We start from the raw sequence: 18,833 nt of genomic DNA, 5'->3' as shown, positions 1-18,833 counted from the left end.
GGCTCTCTTAATAAATTGGAACTTTGAGCAATACTTTGCCTTGGACTCTGATTTACTTTTGGATGCTATTTGGAACCCTGACAATGAGACAGGATCTTATATTATGTTTTGCTCCAAAAGATGCATTAGAGTTTTATTTTCTGGTTAGGTCTTATTTTGAGGGAAATACGGTACTCTGGCTGATGATCTTAACTGGTGGTTACTTTTGGGGTAGGGCTTATATTAAGAGCATGCAGAAAAATCACGCTAGGATTTATTTTCCGACTGAGTCTTATTTTCGGGGAAACAGGGTGTTTCATAACACATGTGTTAGTAGCAGCGAGAATTGTATTTACGCAACCCCGGGAAAAATGAAGACACGCCTACCGATGAAAAATATGAATAACAATATTAAAAGTATTTTAAGTACAGATGTTATCCTCAATAATATTCTCACTATCCGTTCATTAAGACTTGGTACGGACAAACGGAACCAGGCAACACACAGCTCAGGAAGTATTTATGTAATTTACAGAAGGAGAAAAATGTATAAACAAATGTTTGTTTTTTTTAAAAATATATATAGTTCTTGAATTCAACTGGGCCTGATCTAGTGGGAGACTAGTCCGAATTGGCCCATCCATGCTTTCTCTGCTCACCTTAGAGGTGTCCGCTTCCGTGCAAAGCAATAACGGACACTCACACTGGGGAAAGCCGTTCACTTCCACGCAGGACGCCCCGAATTCACAAGTCATTTCAGCGCAGGAAGAGGCCGCCGAAAGATCTGGGGGATCACGCAGGAGATTCAGTGCAAATGTAAGCAGATCCTAGCTTCCAATTTAGTCCTTTCCCAGGAATAAATTACCGTATTTTTCAGAGTATAAGACACACTCCGCCCCGCTCCCCCCAAAAAAGAGATTGAAAATTTGGGTGCGTCTTATACTCCGAATGTAGCTTTTTTTTCAGCCCTAATGAGGCGCTAACGAGTGAAACGATCTTTCAGGATTCTCCTGCTTTTCTCATTGCTTCTCTCTCCGACGATCAGCGGTGCTTTAGAAGCTGTTTTTTTATCTGCAACCAGCAGTGGTGGGTTCCAACCGGTTCGGCCCGGTTCAGCCAAACCAGTAGTAGCTTGGCGGCTTGGGTCACTGGAACCAGCAGTGACGCAGGCCTGCCACGCCCCCGAACTGGTTCTCCCGGCGTCGCCATAGGCACTGCCATCTTGTTTTTTTGCTTCTGTGCATGCGCAGAGCAATTTTAGTTGTACTGCGCATGCACACGAAGCCCCCCGGAGAGAACGGGCAATAGACCCCTGCCAACCAGAAGGTAAAAAGCGCATACGCATGCCAAGGGTGGGTTCCTACTACCGTTGGAACCAGTTTGCTTTGCGCGCGCTTTGTTGCTTGCGCATGCGCATTTCACTGTGAATTGTTCTGCGCATGTGCGAAGACCAAGAAAAGCTAAAACAAAACATGGCAGCAATGGCAGCGGAGAGTGGAGAACCGGTTTGTGGGCGTGGCCAGCCTGGGTCACTGCCAGTTTGGCGACCTAGGCCAAATTATCGCTACCGGTTCGCCTGAACTGGTGCGAATCGGTAGGAATCCCACTCTGGTGCATGTGGTCACAACAAGCAAACCTATGTGCTGAAGTTGACCAAACTAAGGACGCTAGCCAGATGAATACCTGGTAGGCAGATTTTCACCCCTCCTATTTTCCTCCCCAAAATCTAAGGTGCGTCTTATACTCTGAAATATACGGCATTTTTTGGCTCTCCAGCAGAGAAGCGTCAGCCGTTTCAGCCACCCCCAAAGCTGTTGCGTACGAAACTTTTACCTTTCTCACAACCGGACATTCCCAGCTTGCTACCGCTGGGACACTGCTTGCATTTCGTGCCGGTAATCCCAGTTTTGCAAGAGCACAAGCCAGTCATCTGTTCGCAGTCATCCCGGACGGATCCCACCGGATCGCAGTGGCAGGCTGTTCCGGAAAATCAGGGAGGGTTTTGGGAAGAAACAAGCGGGTTTAACAGATTAACAGAATTGGAAGGGACCTTGGAGATCATCTAGTCCCAAGCATGAGACCCTTCACCCTTTCTGACAAATGGCAGTCCCGTCTCTTCTTGAAAGCCTCCAGGGATGAAGCTCCCACAACTTCTGGCTGACAGAACAACAGAGTTGGAAGGGACCTTGTAGGTCATCTAGTCCAACCCCCTGCCCAAGCAGGAGACCCTTACACCATTTCTGATAGCTGGCAGTCCTGTCTCTTCTTGAAAGCCTCCAGGGATGAAGCTCCCACAACTTCCGAAGGCAACTTCTGTTCCATGGGTGGATGGTTGTCACTCTCAGAAACTTTTCCTTATTTCCAGGTTGAATCTCTCCTTGTTTAGTTTCCATCCGTTATTCCTTGTCTGCCTTTCAGGTGCCTTGGAGAATAGCTTGATCCCCTGCTCTCTGTGGCAGCCCCTCAAATATTGGAAGACTGGTCTCCTCTCTCCCCTGGTCCTTCTCTTCACTAGACTAGCCAGGCCCAGTTCCTGCAACCATTCTTCATATGTTTTAGCCTCCAGTCCCCTCATCATCTTGGCTGCTCTTCTCTGCACTCTTTCTAGAGTCTCCACATCTTTTTTATAGTGTGGTGACCAAAACTGAATGCAGTACTCTTAAGTGTGGTCTTACTAGGGCTTTATAGAGTGGTATTAGTACCTCCCTGGATGCTGATTGTATCCCTCGCTTAATGCAATTTAGGATTGCCAGCTTTTAAAATAAGTGCACACTGCATTTCAGACATTAAAACATTAGAGAGGGTCCAGAAGTATTTTACAAGAAGAGTACTCAACTCCTCTGCTCATAATAAAATTCCTTCTACCACATTCTGTCTACATTCCAACCTGAGCTTAGTGCACAAGATAAACTGCCATAACGTCCTATGTGTTAAGGACTACTTTTACTTCAACTGCAATAACACAAGGGCTATCAATAGACACAAACTCAACGTAATCCGCCCTAATCTTGATTGCAGGAAAAGCGATGTCTCTCTCTCAGTGAAGACAAAAGTCCTTACACCCCCCTCCCCTCCATGCAAATACAGGTCGTCCGCGGCTTACGACCAAATGTATCTCGCTAAGTGAGACATTGGTTGTGAGTTTCGCCCCCGGGTAATCTGATTTCCCAATCTCTTTGTGGATACGGGTAGAGCATTGGTGGTATTGACTTACTTTCCCTACCAACTCGCAAATGCAAGCGCACGCATGATCTCAGCCTTCCCCGTATGTGCTTGAAAATGGGCCCAAATAGGACGGCATCAGGGTGAGGCGGACGAGCAGGCCCGCCCACGGTTTCCACTACTGGTTTGAGTGAACCGATCTGACCCGGCTGAATACTATCTTTGAAGTAGAGCTGCCCTATGCGAGATTGAACTTCATCGATCTTTCATACAGCTGTCCAAAACCCCTTAAGCATCTCTTTCCTCTTTCCGACAGGGCCTTTTCTGTCATGGCCCCACGTCCCTGGGAAAAAAAACCTCCTTCCCCAGAAGTCTATATCAGGGTTCACCAACCTTTCAGACCTCAGCGTCCCCTTTATCCATAATTTTAAATCCCACTAATATGATCTGCCTAATGGGTGGGCGTGGCTAGGTGGTCATGTGACTGGGTGGGCGTGACCAACTCGATGTCACTAACATCAAGGGACACCTCGATGGCCTCTACTCGTCCCTCCCCTCCCAGCTCCTCCTCGCCTGCCCGCCCGGGGTTCCTTAGGACCCCAACAGGAAGCAGTGGCTGGAGCTAAGCAGCCCACCAGGAGAAAGAGTTGGCAAAACAGCTCAGTTCAAATTGGATCTAACCGAGCAGGAGGCTTAGCAGAAGCTCCTCACTGAGGACCAGGAGCATAGGCTTTCCAAGCAGAGGGAAGACCTGCAGGAGTGCAAGTTCAGGTACCGGTGCTTGGAGGCTCAGCGGGCTGAGATGGTCAGCCAGTTCCAGGCCGTGATGCAGTCCCACTGGAACGAGACCCTCCGGCTCTTCTCCACCAGCGGCTCTTCCCTCCAGCCTTCAGCCAAAGCCCCCCACCAGGAGGCTGAAGCAGACCCCAAGTCGGAATTTCTGCCCCCCTCCGACCCACACAAAAAGACCCCGAAGGGGGAGACTCTCTGCAGCAACACAAGCCTTCATTGCACATATCCATCCCAGCGGCCATTGTTTAAGGACCCCTGATTTAGTGCGATGTAAAAAATGGAAATAATTTTCCAACAAAATTTTCTCGCCGACCAACAGTGGTCCACAGACCACTGGTCTATGTGGACACCCCTTTCCCCTGGACATTCACTGGGGAGAATGTAGAAGAAATTCTGTCCCACACCAAGTTCCTTCGTTTGCTTAGCCTACCACTAGCTTATCTCGGTTACTTACTGGTTTCATCATTTGTGTTTTGATTACGTTTTTTTTTCCCTTCTGAAAAGCAGACCATAAATCTATGAAATTAAACCCGACTTTTCTATTACTGTCTGTCTGTTCCTTCGCTAACTGGAGGCTGAACATAATACCTTCCTGCATTCAAAGCAGGCTGCTGGGCTAAGCTGCTAAAGCCAGCCGGAGCTCAAGCAGAACCGGGGCTCCGGATAACTTCGCGGCTCTGATATGGCGAGATGGAGTTAGGGATTTAGAATAGAACAGAATAGAATATACAATATAGAATAGAATAAAATAGAGAATAGAATAGAGAATAGAATAGAATATAGAACAGAATAGAGAATAGAGAATAGAATAGAGAATAGAATAGAGAATAGAATAGAGAATAGAATAGAGAATAGAATAGAATAGCAGAGTTGGAAGGGACCTTGGAGGCCTTCTAGTCCAACCCCCTGCTTAGGCAGGGAACCCTGCACTGTCAGGGGAAGATTTCACCCTGAACAAAATGAGGTCTAGGATCGGGCTGTTTTCCAACAGCATATACTTTAAGATGCGAAGAAAAAGAAAATAAAGATTCTGTGGAAGCATATTCTAATTAATAAACAAACTTTAATACATAAATAATAAATGGAAATAAAACAGAAACTAACTAATTGTTACATTTTGATAAAAGAAAGTTCCGTCTGCCAGTTTTCCTGGCAGCCGGACAAAAGATCAGAAGTAGCTCTCTCTCTGGAATGTGTGAAGTCATGCGCAATACATCACTGTCAGATAAGAACTTTTATGACCTGCGCAATAACTCTTTCTCAGTTTAACTATTCAGTGTCAGTTCAGTCAGTTCATGGCTAGCAAACATTTTAACGTAGTAACATGCACCACTTCTGACAAATGGATTTCCAACATCTTCCTAAAGACTTCCAGTGTTGTGGCATTCACAACTTCTGAAGGCAACTTCTGTTCCACTGATTAATTGTTCTAACCATCAGGAAATTTCTCCTCAGTTCTAAGTTGCTTCTCTCCTTGATTAGTTTCCACCCATTGTTTCTTGTCCTGCCCTCAGGTGCCTTGGAGAATAGTTTGACTTCCTCTTCTTTGTGGAAGCCCCTGAGATATCGGAAGACTGCTATCATGTCTCCCCTAGTCCTTCTTTTCATTCAACTAGACCTACCCAGTTCCTGCAACCGTTCTTCATATGTTTTAGCCTCCAGTCCCCTAATTGTCTTGGTTGATCTTCTCTGCACTCTTTCTAGAGTCTCCACATCTTCCTCCCTCTAATGGTGATGGAGTCTGGCTACCTCCAGAGCCGGGTTGTCAAACTCAATTTCATGGAGGGCTGATTCAGGGTTGTGTTTGACCTGGGGGGGGGGGGAAGCAGGGGGGCATGGCCAGCTTGATGTCATTTGTGTTGGGGGCACCTGTGGTGGCCAAGTGTTAAGGCAGGACTTCCCACAGACCCCTTCACTCTCCTTATAATCTCTTTCCTTCCTTGCTTCCTCCCTATTTCCACCTTCCTTCCTTCTCTTCTTTTTCCTTCCTTCTTTGTTCTCTTTTCTTCCTTCCCTTTCTTCCTTCCTTCCTTCCTTCCTATTTCCATCTCCTTCCTTTTCATTTCAATATCCTTCCTTCCTTCTCTTCTTTTTCCTTCCCTTTTTCTTCTCCTTTCTTCTTCCCCTCTTTCCTTCCTTCCTTCCTTCCTTCCTTCCTTTTCATTTCAATATCCTTCCTTCTTTCTCTTCCTTTTCCTTCTTTCTTCCTTCCCCTCTTTCCTTCCTTCCTTTTCATTTCGATATCCTTCCTTCCTCTTCTTTTTCCTTCCCTCTTCATTCTCCTTTCTTCTTCTTTCCTTCCTATTTCCATCTCCTTCCTTTTCATTTCAATATCCTTCCTTCTCTTCTTTTTCCTTCCTTCTTCATTCTCCTTTCTTCTTCCTTCCCCTCTTTTCTTCCTTTTCATTTCCATCTCCTTCCTTCTTTCCTTCCTTCCCTCCCTCCTTTTTCAATATTCTTCCTTCTTTCTCTTCCTTTTCGTTCCATCTTCCTTCCCCTCTTTCCTTCCTTCCTCTTCATTCTCCTTCCTTCCTTCCTATTCCCATCTCCTTCCTTCTTTCCATCCCTCCCTCCTTTTTCCTTCCCTCTTCATTTGCCTTTCTTCTTCCTTCCCTTTTTTCCTTATCTTTCCTTCCTGGCTCTCTTCCCATCTTCCCATCTTTTTTCTTTCTCTTTCCCTTTCTCTTTCTCCTTTCCTGTCCCTTCTTGCCTGCTCAAATGCAAAAGAGGAAACATTTCTCCTTTTCATTTGGTTTTTTAATTTGTTCTGCTAGCTCTCTCACCTGCAAAAATGGAAAGGCCCCCATTTTTGGCTGCGACGGCCTCCTGCAGCCCCCTGAAGAGAGAGAAGAGAGAGAGACAGAGATAGAGACAGAGAGAGAGAGAGACAGAGACAGAGAGAAATAGAGAGAGAAGAGAGAGAGAGAGAGAAGAGAGAGAGAGGAGAGAGAAATAGAAGAGAGAGAAAGAGACACACACAGAAACAGATGGAGAGAAAGAGAAGTGAGAGACAGAGAGAGAGAAAGAGAACAGAGAAAGAGAGAGAGAGAAGAGATAGAGACAGAGAGAGATAGACAGAGATAGACAGAGACAGAGAAATAGAGAGAGAAGAGAGAGGAGAGAGAGAGAGAGAAGAGAGAGAGAGGAGAGAGAAATAGAAGAGAGAGAAAGAGACACACACACTGAGACAGACAGACAGAGAAAAAGAGAAGTGAGAGACAGAGAGAAAGAGAACAGAGAGAGAGAGAAGAGAGAGAGAGACAGAGATAGAGACAGAGAGAGATAGACAGAGATAGACAGAGACAGAGAGAAATAGAGAGAGAAGAGAGAGAAAGAGAGAGAAAGAGAGAGAAGAGAGAGAGGAGAAAGAGAAGAGAGAGAAAGAGACACACACACAGAGACAGACAGAGGGAGAGAAAGAGAGAGAGAGAGAGACAGAGAGAAAGAGAGAAGAGGAGAGAGAGAGACAGAGAGAAAGAGAAGAGACAGAGAGAGATGAGAGAGACAGAGAGAGACAGAGAGAGAGAAAGAGATAGAGAAGGAGAGGGAGGGAGGGGAGAGAAGAGCATGTATTCTCGTATTCTCGGCTGTTTGTTGTCGCTTCCAAATAGCTCTCTTTTTTCCTCCCTCCTCCCCTCCCTTCCCCCCCCCATTTGCCGCTATTGATTTCTCTGCTTTGATCGCCAATGGACCTTGAAATTAAGACAGGCTCCCCCTCCTTCCCTCCCTCCTCCCCACCCTTCACTTTCTTGTTTGCTCAACGAAGAGCTTGTCAATACAAATCTGGAGCAACTGACATAAATCTGATCAACGCCCCTGCCTGCTGAACTGTAATTTGATTCCTGTTTCCCCCGAGAATCGTAGAATCATAGGGCTGGAAGGGACCTTGGAGGTCTTCTAGTCCAGCCCCTTGCCTGAGGAGTCCGTTGCCGTTGTTGTTAGTTGCGAAGTTGTGTCCGACCCATCGCGACCCCATGGACAACGTTCCTCCAGGCCTTCCTGTCCTCTCCCATTCCCCGGAATCCATTTAAGTTGATTTAAATAAGGAGTCGTTATTCCAGTCCAATCTTTTCTTGAAAGCTTCCAACGATGGAGCAATAGCACGTAAGACATAGATACGGCTTCACTGTGCTTTGCAGCCCTCTCCAAGCAGTTTACAAAGTCAGCGTATTGCTCCCAGCAATCCAGGTCCTCATTTTACCCACCTCGGAAGAACGGAAGGCTGAGTCAACTTTGAGCCTGTGAGAATTGAACTCCTGGCAGTTGGCAGAATTAGCCTGCAATACTGCATTCTAACCACAGCATATATGTATGTATCTATGTATGTATGTATGTTATCTATCTATCTATCTATCTATCTATCTATCTATCTATCTATCTATCATCTATCTATCTATCTATCTATCTATCTATCTATCTATCTATCTATCTAGTTTATCCATCCATCTATCTATCCAGTCCATCCATCTATCTAGTCTATCCATCCATCATCTATCCATCCATCCGTCCGTCCGTCCGTCCATCTATCTAGTCTATCTATCTATTCAGCCAGCCAGCCAGCCCATCATCTATCATCTATCTATCTGTCTGTCTGTCTGTCTGCCTGTCTCTCTGTCTGTCTATCTATCTATCTATCCATCCATCCATCCATCCATCCAGTCCATCCATCCATCCATCCATCCATCCTTCTGTCTACCTATCCATCCATCCATCCATCCATCCATCCATCCATCCATCCATCCATCCTTCTGTCTACCTATCCATCCATCCATCCATCCATCCATCCATCCATCCATCCATCCATCCAGTCCATCATCTATCTATCTATCTATCCATCCATCCATCCATCCATCCATCCATCCATCCATCCACCTAACTATCTATCATCTATCTATCTATCTAGTTTATCCATCCATCCATCCAGTCCATCCATCTATCTAGTCTATCCATCCATCATCTATCCATCCATCCATCCATCCATCCATCCATCCATCCATCCACTCCATCTGTCTGTCCATCTATCCATCTATCCATCTAGTCTATCTATCTATTCATCCAGCCAGCCAGCCCATCCATCATCTATCTATCTGTCTGTCTGTCTGTCTGTCTGTCTGTCTGTCTATCGATCAATCTGTCCATCTATCTATCTATCCATCCATCCAGTCCATCCGTTGCATCCATCCATCCATCCTTTTGTCTACCGATCCATCCATCCATCCATCCATCCATCCATCCAGTCCATCATCGATCTATTTATCTATCATCTATCTATCTATCTATCTATCTATCTATCTATCTATCTATCTATCTATCTATCATCTATCTATCTATCTATCTATCTATCTATCTATCTATCTATCTATCATCTATCTAGTCTATCCATCCACCCATCCAGTTCATCCAGTCCATCTGTCTGTCCATCCATCATCTATCTATCTATCTATCTATCTATCTATCTATCTATCTATCTATCTATCTATCTATCCATCCATCCATCCATCCAGCCCATCCATTGCATCCATCCGTCCATCCGTCTACCTATCCATCCATTATCTATCTATCTATCTATCTATCTATCTATCTATCTATCTATCTATCTATCATTATCTAGCTATCCATCCATCTAGTCCATCCATTGCATCCGTCCGTCCATCCATCCATCTATCCATCCCTCCATCCATCCACTTCATCCATCCATCCATCTATCTAGTCCGTCCATCCATCCATCCATCCATCCATCCCTCCATCATCTATCGATCGCAATGGCACTTAAGACTTATATACCGCTTCACAGTACTCTACAGCCCTCTCTAAGCGGCCTATAGAGTCAGCCCAATTGCTCCCAACAATCTGGCTCCTCAATTTGGGCAGGCAAGCTGTTCCAATGATTGTGACGCAGAAGATACAATGTGAGGCACCAGATATAGAAAAAGAAAAGGAGCAAAAGAAGAAGAGAAAGAGGAAGGAAGCATGGCTGGGAAGGAGAACAATGTCAGCGATTGGACTAAGCTCTCGATATGAAGAATTCCTGTATATCTTTTTTAGCACCTCAAAAATATGAGCCGGGTTCTGTTAGTAAGCTGTGTGGGTGGCTTTGATTTCATTAATTTAAAACAAAACAAAAATTCAGAGTCAGCCTTCACAATTCTTTAGAAAAAGAATATTTTCCTCTCTCTGGATTTACCGTGTTTTCCCGAAAATAAGACAGGGTCTTATTTTTTTTTGAACCCCGAAATAAGTGCTTGGCCTTATTTTCGGGGAGGTCTTATTATTTTTGAAGTGGGTTATATTTTGAGGTGATTATATTTTGAGGTGACAGGGCCTTATTTTCTTTGGACCCCCGAAATAAGCGCTTGGACAACAAGGATGAGATAAGGATGCTTCTTGTAGTAGGAAACTGTCAACAGGCTTAAATTCGGAGCTTCTGCTAACATCTGGAAGGAATTTAAAAACTCCCTTCTCATGGCGACTCCCGCTAACATCTGGCAAAGAGCACGGCGTTAAACTGCTAACATCTGGAAAAGACTTGTTGGGTTTCTCTTGGAGATCTTTTCAACACCGAGAGAAAAAAAGTGGGGGCTAACACCTGGAAAGACATCAGGGCATTTCCCTCCAACATCTGGAGTCAAAATGGAGTGGTCTTAGAGGCGGAGCTTTCGCCTCACAATCAGGAGGCTGTAAGTTCGATCCTAGGTAGAGGCAAATATTTCTCTCTCTGGGCACAATGAGAAATATATCTGCTAAACAAAACTCCTCATTGGCAACAAGAAAGGCATCTGGCCAGTCAGCTCCATTCAGTTGACCAGATTCCACCCCGCAAGGGATTATGGGGTCATTAAAAGTAGAACTGGGAAATGGGAAAAATATCACTACGTATATCTCTATACAACAACATTCAAGTATTACGTAGATTAGAAATTGAAAGTTGACAGTATACGTCTACCAATAGTTAAACAACAGAAGCAAAAGATAGAAATTAAAAGGCTAATGATTAATTAAAGAATGAACAATTATCAATATGAAGAATAAATATTATCAATATGTTGCTGCTATCAACACACTGTTCATGTAGATATTAAGTTTGTTTTCTTCTAATGTAATTTCAATGAAAGGTATAGTTATATTTGAAAAAGACACGGGACCAGGGAAAAATACTGTACTTTGTACGGAAACTTATACACAACAAGGAAAAGGAAAAGATGGAAGGAAAAAGAAGTGGGGAGATGAAGGGAGAGAGGGAAGTGCAGTGGGATGGAGGAAAGGAGAGGTGGGGAGAAAGGCTGAGGGAAAAGGAGAAGGAAGGAGACAGAAGAAGAAGAAGGACGTAGAGAGGAGAAAGGAGAGAGGGAAGTGGAGGGGAGAAGTAGAAGAAAGGAAAGGAGAAGGAAGTGGAGAAGAGGAGAGGGGAAAGGAGAGAGGGAAGTGGAGGGGAGTAGAAGAAAGGGAAGGAGAGGGAAGTGGAGAAGAGGAAAGGAAAGGAGAAGGAAGTGGAGAAGAGGGGAGAGGAAAGGAGAGAGGGAAGTAGAGGGGAGAAGTAGAAGAAAGGGAAGGAGAGGGAAGTGGAGAAGAGGAGAGGGGAAAGGACAGAGGGAAGTAGAAGGGAGAAGTAGAAGAAAGGAAAGGAGAGGGAAGAGGAGAGAGGGAAGTGGAGGAGAGAAGAAAGGAAAGGAGAGGGAAGTGGAGAAGAGGAGAGAGGAGAGGGGAAAGGAGAGAGAGAAGCAGAGGGGAGGAGAGAAATAGAAGAGAGGGAAGAGGAGAGGGGAGAGGAGGAGAGGAAAAGGGAGGAGAGGGAAGGAGAGAGGTGAGAGAGAAGGAAAGAGGGAAGGAGAGGGAAAAGAAGAAGGGAAGGAGAAGGAAAGAGACGGACTGTCGTAAAACTGAAAACGTGATGCATTATAAAGGAAAACGTACAATAAAAACATTTTTTTAAAAAGTAGATGAGGAGGATAATCTGGAGTAAAAAATCTCCCACGATCGGACTTCTCTGCCGATTTTATCCCAGAGTTTTGAGGTTTCTCTCTCCGCGGGCCAGCTCTGTGTTTTTTTTTTTAATAAACATTACTTTGCCGCAGCTTTCAATTAAAAAAACACGCACGCGGATATTCAAACTCCCCCCTCCCCCCCGCCCCAATGTCTCATCTTTTGAAAATGGGCTCCTGGTTATCATCTGTTTGATAATGACTTCTCTGGCAGGTGCCATGTGTGCGAACTGACCTCCCCGCTCGGGAGCTCGGGAGCCTGGAGGATGGCGGGTGAGAACTCATTTCCACATCGCGCCTCCATCCGTGCTCTCTGCCCCACGGGCAGGACGGAGACAATGAGAAAAACGGAGCCTCATTTGTTCTGCTATCAGGCCAAGGAAGGAATAAAAAAAAAAATCAAAGCTAATCTCAGCTGAAACTCGGAAGGGTTTTCCCTAAACTCTGGTCTGATTCTCACCCTCCGTCCCCCAAAATTTTTTAGAACAGGGGTGTCACACTCGATTTCATTGAGGGCCGCATCAGTGTTGTGTTTGACCTCGGGGGGGGAGTGCCCCAGACCCCATTTTTGGTTGGGACAGCCTCACCCAGCGAAAATGGAGCCCAGGGGGCCCGTGCGCGGCCCTCCTGAGTGTTGTGGCCCGTCAACACGGAACGTTGTTCCCTTCCCACCAAAGGTGGTTCCTATTTTCCTACTTGCATTTTTTAATGTGCTTTCGAACTGCTAAGTTGGCAGAAGCTGGGACAAGTCACAGGAGCTCACTCCGTTACGCGGCGCTAGGGATTCGAACCGCCGAACGGCCGACCATTCTGATCGACAAGCTCAGCGTCTCAGCCACTGACCCGCCTGTTAAGTTGTAGATAAGACTTATTGCTCAACCCATAGACGTCACTAGAGCAGAATCAATGGAGTTCAAAGAGAAATTGGACTGAGACGTTTGTGAGCATTTAAAGATTCTAGGCTAGATACTCGCTTAACTCCACCACTTCTCCCACTCTGCCTGCTCGTCTCCTATCCTGAATGGGAGAGATGAAACAAGGCTCTACCACCCCCTAGGTGGCACCAGAGGTACTCACAGGTGCAGTTTTCCCACCCAGGTGGCAACCAGAGGTACTCACGGGTGCAGCCGCTCTTGCTGTCCGTCACGATGCCACGGAAGTTCCAGAACCCGGGTTCGCAGCGGTCACATTTCAGTCCCCCGACCCCGGGTTTGCAGGAGCACTGGCCTGTGCTGGGATCACAGCTCCCTCCGTAGGAGCCATAGGGATTGCAGTGGCAAGTACCTACAAGGCAGAAAATGATTAGCTCTACAAGCTGGTTTGGTAGAAAAGCCCGCAGCCCCTCGGACGGGTTTCCCAACAGAGGCAGTGAAGCTTCTTCACAGGTGAGCTACACAGAACGGACAATCCTAGAGCTGGAAGGGACCTCAAAGGTCTTCTAGTCTAACCCAAAGGCGCTTTTCCAAGCGGTAACTGGATTTCCTTAATTTTTTTCCTTGAAGAGGTTTCGCTTCTCATCCAAGAAGCTTCTTCAGTTCTGGCGGAATGTTGGGGAAATGGAAGGATTTACATTCCTTGCACTCCCTCTTGAATTGTTGAGGCCACTTGGAGGTTTATCTGTGCCCCCCAGGGTCTCTTGGATAGTGCAAATGGGTGCGGAGCCTTCTTGGAACTGCTGAAAGGACTGTGTTGTAAACAGGAGACAGATAGTGTGGTTATCCCTCACCCTGTTGAGAGAGAGCTGTTGAAAAAGCCTGGAAATGTCCCAGAAACAGCCCGGAAAACGGCCAGGGTTTTGGGCCATTTTTCGGGCCATTTTTAGGTGCTCCGGCATCCAAGAAGACCGGCTGGCCAGCGTGCATGTGTGTGCCGGAAATCAGAAGAGTAGCTGGTGACGGCGCAAAAATAAGCCTGAAACGACCCTGAAAATACCCTGTTTTCTCTCTATTTTTTTCGGGCTGTTTTCAGGCGCTCCAGCGCCCGCGGAAGACCAGCTGGCCAGCGTGCAAAAAAACCAGAAGAGCAGCTGGCGGATGGCACATGTGCCCAGAGAGAGGGCTCTGCGTGCCACTTCTGGCATGCGTGCCATGGGTTTGCCATCACAGTTCTAGTCTAATGGTAGATCCTAAGCCATCCCGGTCAAACCATTGTCTGTATTTGAAACCTTCCCAATGATGGAGCATCCACAAGCTATTCCATTGATTGAATTGGCCACCTTATCGCCCGGTGGCAATTAACTCTTGCCTGTAAACAACACAGCTCAGGTTCCTAGCCCTCATGGTGATGCGGCAGAAGAGATGGCTTAATTTTCAATTGGGCGGTGAGATTGATTGCAACACAGCCCAAGTGGCAACTCGCGGAAACTTCCCAGAATAATCTCTGGCGGGGGAAGGGGGGGAACCTAACGGGGACCGGGGGTGGGGGGGTTCAAAAATTGCAGCAATGGGTTGGCTGCTCCGTTGCTGCTTGGGCGTGGCCATGGTGGGGCGTGTCCTAGCTGGCCTCCTGCACCACCGGGGAGCGGCATTTTCCACCCTCCCCGGCTCTGGAGGCTTTCCTTGAGCCACTGGGAGGGGGAAAACTGCTTCCCCTGGGCTCCGGAGACTGGAAACGGAGCCATTTTTGGATTTCTGGAACCTCCGGTAGGCCCGTTTCTCCCCCCTCCCTCAGCCTCTGCACGGGCGCTGCTCTCACCTGGCATGATGAACGGGTTGGGAGGAGACTCCTAGGAGGGGAGGGAGCAGTGGTGGGTTCTTACCGGTTCGGACAGGTGACGAACTGGGTCGACCCACACCTGCCACGCCCCTGAACCAGTTCTCCCAGTAGCGCCTATGATGCCGCCATTTTTGTTGCTTCTGTGCAGGCACAAAGGACGCAGGCACATGAAGCACCTCTGAGCAAAGCGGTAGTAGTCTCTCTCGGAACCCACCCCTGGGAGGGAGGGGTGGGTGTGGCCAGCCACAGCTGGCATTTTTTTGGGGGGGGGGGTGTTCGCCGAAGTGAGCAGAATCATAGCTAGAGGATCGCCCGAACTTGTGCAAGCCCCCAGCAGCTCTACCCCTTGTCAAGGACGCAGCCAAAATTTAGCTTTACAGGGATTTCCAGAGGGGAGTCAGGTCAGTCACACACTCCTCTACTCCCCACAAATGAATTGAATAAACCAACGGCTTATTCAGGGCTGTCAAAATAAAAGCATTGCCCCAGGCCTGGTGGGGAAGGAGGGTGGGGGTCTTCAGGCTGAGCGAGACCCCTCCCCCGCTCCCCGAGCATCGCTAGGCAGACGTGAGATTTCAAATTTCCAGCTCAGCGTCTGAGCGACTTCACGGCATCAATTATCACAGCGACCCCGGGAGGGAAAACCTGCCATTTCTGCGGCTTCTAAACCGCTCTCTGGGTCAAGAGCCCCGGAGCCATTAAAAACCACTTTCGGAACACGGCCACTGTGGAATAAGTGACCTCGTGCACGACACACCGCTAGGGAACCGCAAACAAGGCCGCTTGCGTTCCCGCCCGCCGCCCTTAATGGACGCCCGCTAACCAGCTGGCCCTCGGCCTCAGCTGCTTAAAATGCCACCGAACTCTTCCCCCTCCCCCCCGTCTCGTTAAGGCGAACAAGATGGCTCCGGCTAATTATTCCATAAAAAATTAATAAACCCTGCATGGGTGAGCTGCGGAAGGCGGCGAGGGAAAAGGCAGAACAGATTGGGAGTAGGGGAGCGTGATTTCTCCTGGATCCCCCCCTCCTGAAGAGTGCCGGGAAAAGGGGTCTTCCCTCCACCCTGAACTCCCCTTTTAAAAGCCTCGTTGAAGCTGCCTCCCCCAAAGAGGGGCATTAACTTACTAGGGCATCCAGCCGACCCCACTCCAAGCGCCAAAGTCACGTTGTCTGGGCAGCATCCGTAAATGGTTTTGCTACAGTGAAGGAGTTCTGGCGAAGAAGATGGAAGCGCGGAGACTCCTGGAAGGAAAATTAAAAATCCCATTTTTAACGACAAGCAGCTACGAGCCCTTCGCGGTGCTGTTGTTCAGTTGCTAAAACCGTTTCACGACCCCATGGCGTTCGCGTTAATGTTCGGGGTTCCAAATAGCATCCAAAAGTAAATCAGAGTCTGAGGCAAAGCATTGCTCCAAGTTCCAATTGATGAAGAGAGCCATGTTGGCACATCTGGGAAAACCCGAATCTGAAAGCTTCCCGGTTTTCCCCACCCGGTTGAAAGTTCAGGATCCTGCCTCCACACCCACAAGCCCATCCCATGGTCCAATCTTCCACTGCCATGCTGGCAGTTCCACCCATCCAGTTCAGGCCAGGTGCGGAGACAAAGGATGACCTTGGCTTTCTAGAAAGAATGTTGTTATGGCTACCTATCATCGAACTCTGTACAATGCCCCCCCTCCCATTTTCCCACAATAGAAAATGCATAGCAGAAGAATAGAAAGTGTGGCAGGCCAAAGATCCAAAAGAAAAGATGGCTGTAGGCCTGACACATGGATCATGCCAGCCCCCCTCCCGCATTCTACCCCCTCCCTGAGGCTGCCCAAATCTCATGTCCATTGCGTCAACGACACCATCGAACCATCCCATCCTCTGCCATCCCCTTCTACTTTCGCTATCCATCTTTCCCCAACATCTCCATGACGTTTTCTCTTCTCCTTAGGTGGCCCAATTCAATTCGAAAACTTTATTGTCAGAGTACCATATGTGTACTCCTTTCGTGCACTCCATCCAACACAATACAACTCACAGTGAAAGACAAAAAAAACCCCACCCATTCCCCAATGGATGTTACTAACAAACACCCAATCCTATTGTACCATGTGAACTAATGGCACATTGCGCCAGCCACACAAGTCAATCATACTATGTTAGATAAAGGTGCTAGTCGTTCCCGACTCTAGGGGGTGGTGCTTGTCTCCATTTCTAAGCCGAAGAGCCAGAGCTGTCCGAAGACGTCTCCGTGGTCATGTGGCCGGCATGACTCGACGCCCGAAGGCGCAAGGAGCGCTGTTCCCTTCCCACCAAAGGTGGTCCCTATTTTTCTCTACTTGCATTTTTTCACGTGCTTTCGAACTGCCAGGTTGGCAGAAGCTGGGACAAGTCACGGGAGCTCACTCCGTTACGCGGCGCTTAGGGATTCGAACCGCCGAACTGCTGACCTTTCTGATCGACAAGCTCAGCGTCTTAGCCGCTGTGCTGCCCCCCCATCGTGCAATGTTGTTGTAGGGTGATTTTTCATTCAGGGGTCTGGCAGCCCACGGATAAAATCTGTTTGTGTGGCTGTCTAGCCTTCTACATCTCCTTCCAGATGGTAGGAGAATGAAGACGGGCTAACCAGGGCGTGAGTCGTCCCTGAGGATTTTTCTCACTCTTCTAAGGCAACGAGCCCTCGCAATGTCGTCTAGTGCAGGGGTGTCCAAACTTGGGAACTTTAAGACTTGTGGACTTCAACTCCCAGAATTCCCCAGCAGCATGGCTGGCTGGGGAATTCTGGGAGTTGAAGTCCGCAAGTCTTAAAGTTCCCAAGTTTGGACACCCCTGGTCTAGTGGTATCAGGGGAACAGCCCACCATGTTTTGTGCTGACTGAGGCTTCCCAAGAGCCTGAAGCAACCTCCTGGTCCCAACAAAAACCCCTTTTATTAAATGACTGTGAATTCTGTTCGTTCACATCCAGCAAAGTCTTTCAAGGGAGGATTTACAGTCACAGACCTTCTCTGGCTTGGAGAGCTGCCAGGCCGATTTCTGCAGAACTTGCAAGGAGTCTCGGAGAGTCACGAACCAATTAAGTGAACTAATGGTCTTCTGCAAACTCCACTCCCCTTTCGCTCCTCTTTTATTCCTTCTGGGAGGGACCATTCACTGTCCACCTATGGCCTTACTCCCAAGTCGACCCCTCTTCTTTACCTGTTCCCTTCGTCTGGCAACTCACACTGGGAACAGGCTCCAGCTGTTCTTCTGCCTCACTGATGTCTGACTCTGAAGGCAGCTGATAACTGTCAGACGGCCCTGGCCCTGTCTCTGCCTCTGACACAGAGCCCTCGTCAGAGCCTTCCCCAGACTCCAGGACTGGCCCATCTTCCTCCCCAACCTCCTCACTGCCAGATTCGTTGGCCGCTGGAGAGTTACAACACCTTGCAAAGAACCCTCAGGGTTGATTTCCTTCCTTCGAGCCAAGATGGAAACCCAGCAGGGCTGCAGTTTCCGGTTGCAGTATGTCTTTTATTTCCCATCAGCCTAAAATTACCTTGGCAGGGTCCGTGGCTTGCCACGTAAACGTCTTGGCGTTTCTCACAGCGGGATTTTTTAAGTTCACACTCATTCGCATAGGCTACCCCGTCCGACCCACACACCTACGCCGGGAGGGGACAAAAAAGGAGAGGGTCTTGTTAGAGAAAGAATTGGAATGTCGGACCCGCCCGAGTTGAAACGGTCCTGGGCTCCATTTGTTGCTGAAAGGAATAGCTCAGTTAGAAGTGAATTGCAGGAAAGTAGAGCCAGAACGAAAGATTTGTGACGGAGGTTTCCCCAGTTAACTTTCCCCTTTCCTGTTCCTCTCCTGTTTGTCGTTTAATGACCACATAATCCCTTGCAGAGTGGAGTTGGGGCAAATTGAGTGGACCTGAGTGTTTTACAGGCCGGATGCCCTTCCTGTCACCAAGGTGGAGTTTTATTCAGCCAAAAAGCAGGAGAGAAGCAACTTAGAACAATGAACCAGTGGAACAACTTGCCCTCCAGAAGTTGTGAATGCTCCAACACTGGAAGTCTTTAAGAAGATGTTGGATAGCCGTTTGTCTGAAGTGGTGTAGGGTTTCCTGCCTAGGCAGGGGGTTGGACTAGAAGACCTCCAAGGTCCCTTCCAACTCTGTTATTCCATTCTATTCTATTCTCTCCTATTCTCTTCCATTCTCTCTTATTCTCTCCTATT

At 47.8% G+C, this 18,833-nt stretch overlaps 1 protein-coding gene across 2 annotated transcripts in view; it reads right to left on the bottom strand.

Annotated features, from left to right (window-relative positions):
- The window catches only part of AGRN (agrin), a 277,808-nt gene that overhangs the window by 54,135 nt on the left and 204,840 nt on the right, over nucleotides 1-18,833 (bottom strand). For both annotated transcript variants that reach the window (XM_081954875.1, XM_081954876.1), the window contains exons 12-16: nucleotides 18,153-18,258; nucleotides 15,754-15,870; nucleotides 13,032-13,196; nucleotides 1,813-1,956; nucleotides 639-763 (exon numbers count right to left, since the gene is read on the bottom strand). In XM_081954875.1, coding sequence (XP_081811001.1) covers nucleotides 639-763; nucleotides 1,813-1,956; nucleotides 13,032-13,196; nucleotides 15,754-15,870; nucleotides 18,153-18,258 — 657 coding nt within the window. The remainder of the gene's footprint in view (nucleotides 1-638; nucleotides 764-1,812; nucleotides 1,957-13,031; nucleotides 13,197-15,753; nucleotides 15,871-18,152; nucleotides 18,259-18,833) is intronic.

This window comes from Natrix helvetica (assembly GCF_964273705.1).
Source record: "Natrix helvetica genome assembly, chromosome: 5".
Taxonomy (NCBI): Eukaryota; Metazoa; Chordata; class Lepidosauria; order Squamata; family Natricidae; genus Natrix; species Natrix helvetica.
The sequence above is the reverse complement of the archived record's forward strand: the minus strand, read 5'-3'. Positions and strand labels throughout refer to the sequence as shown.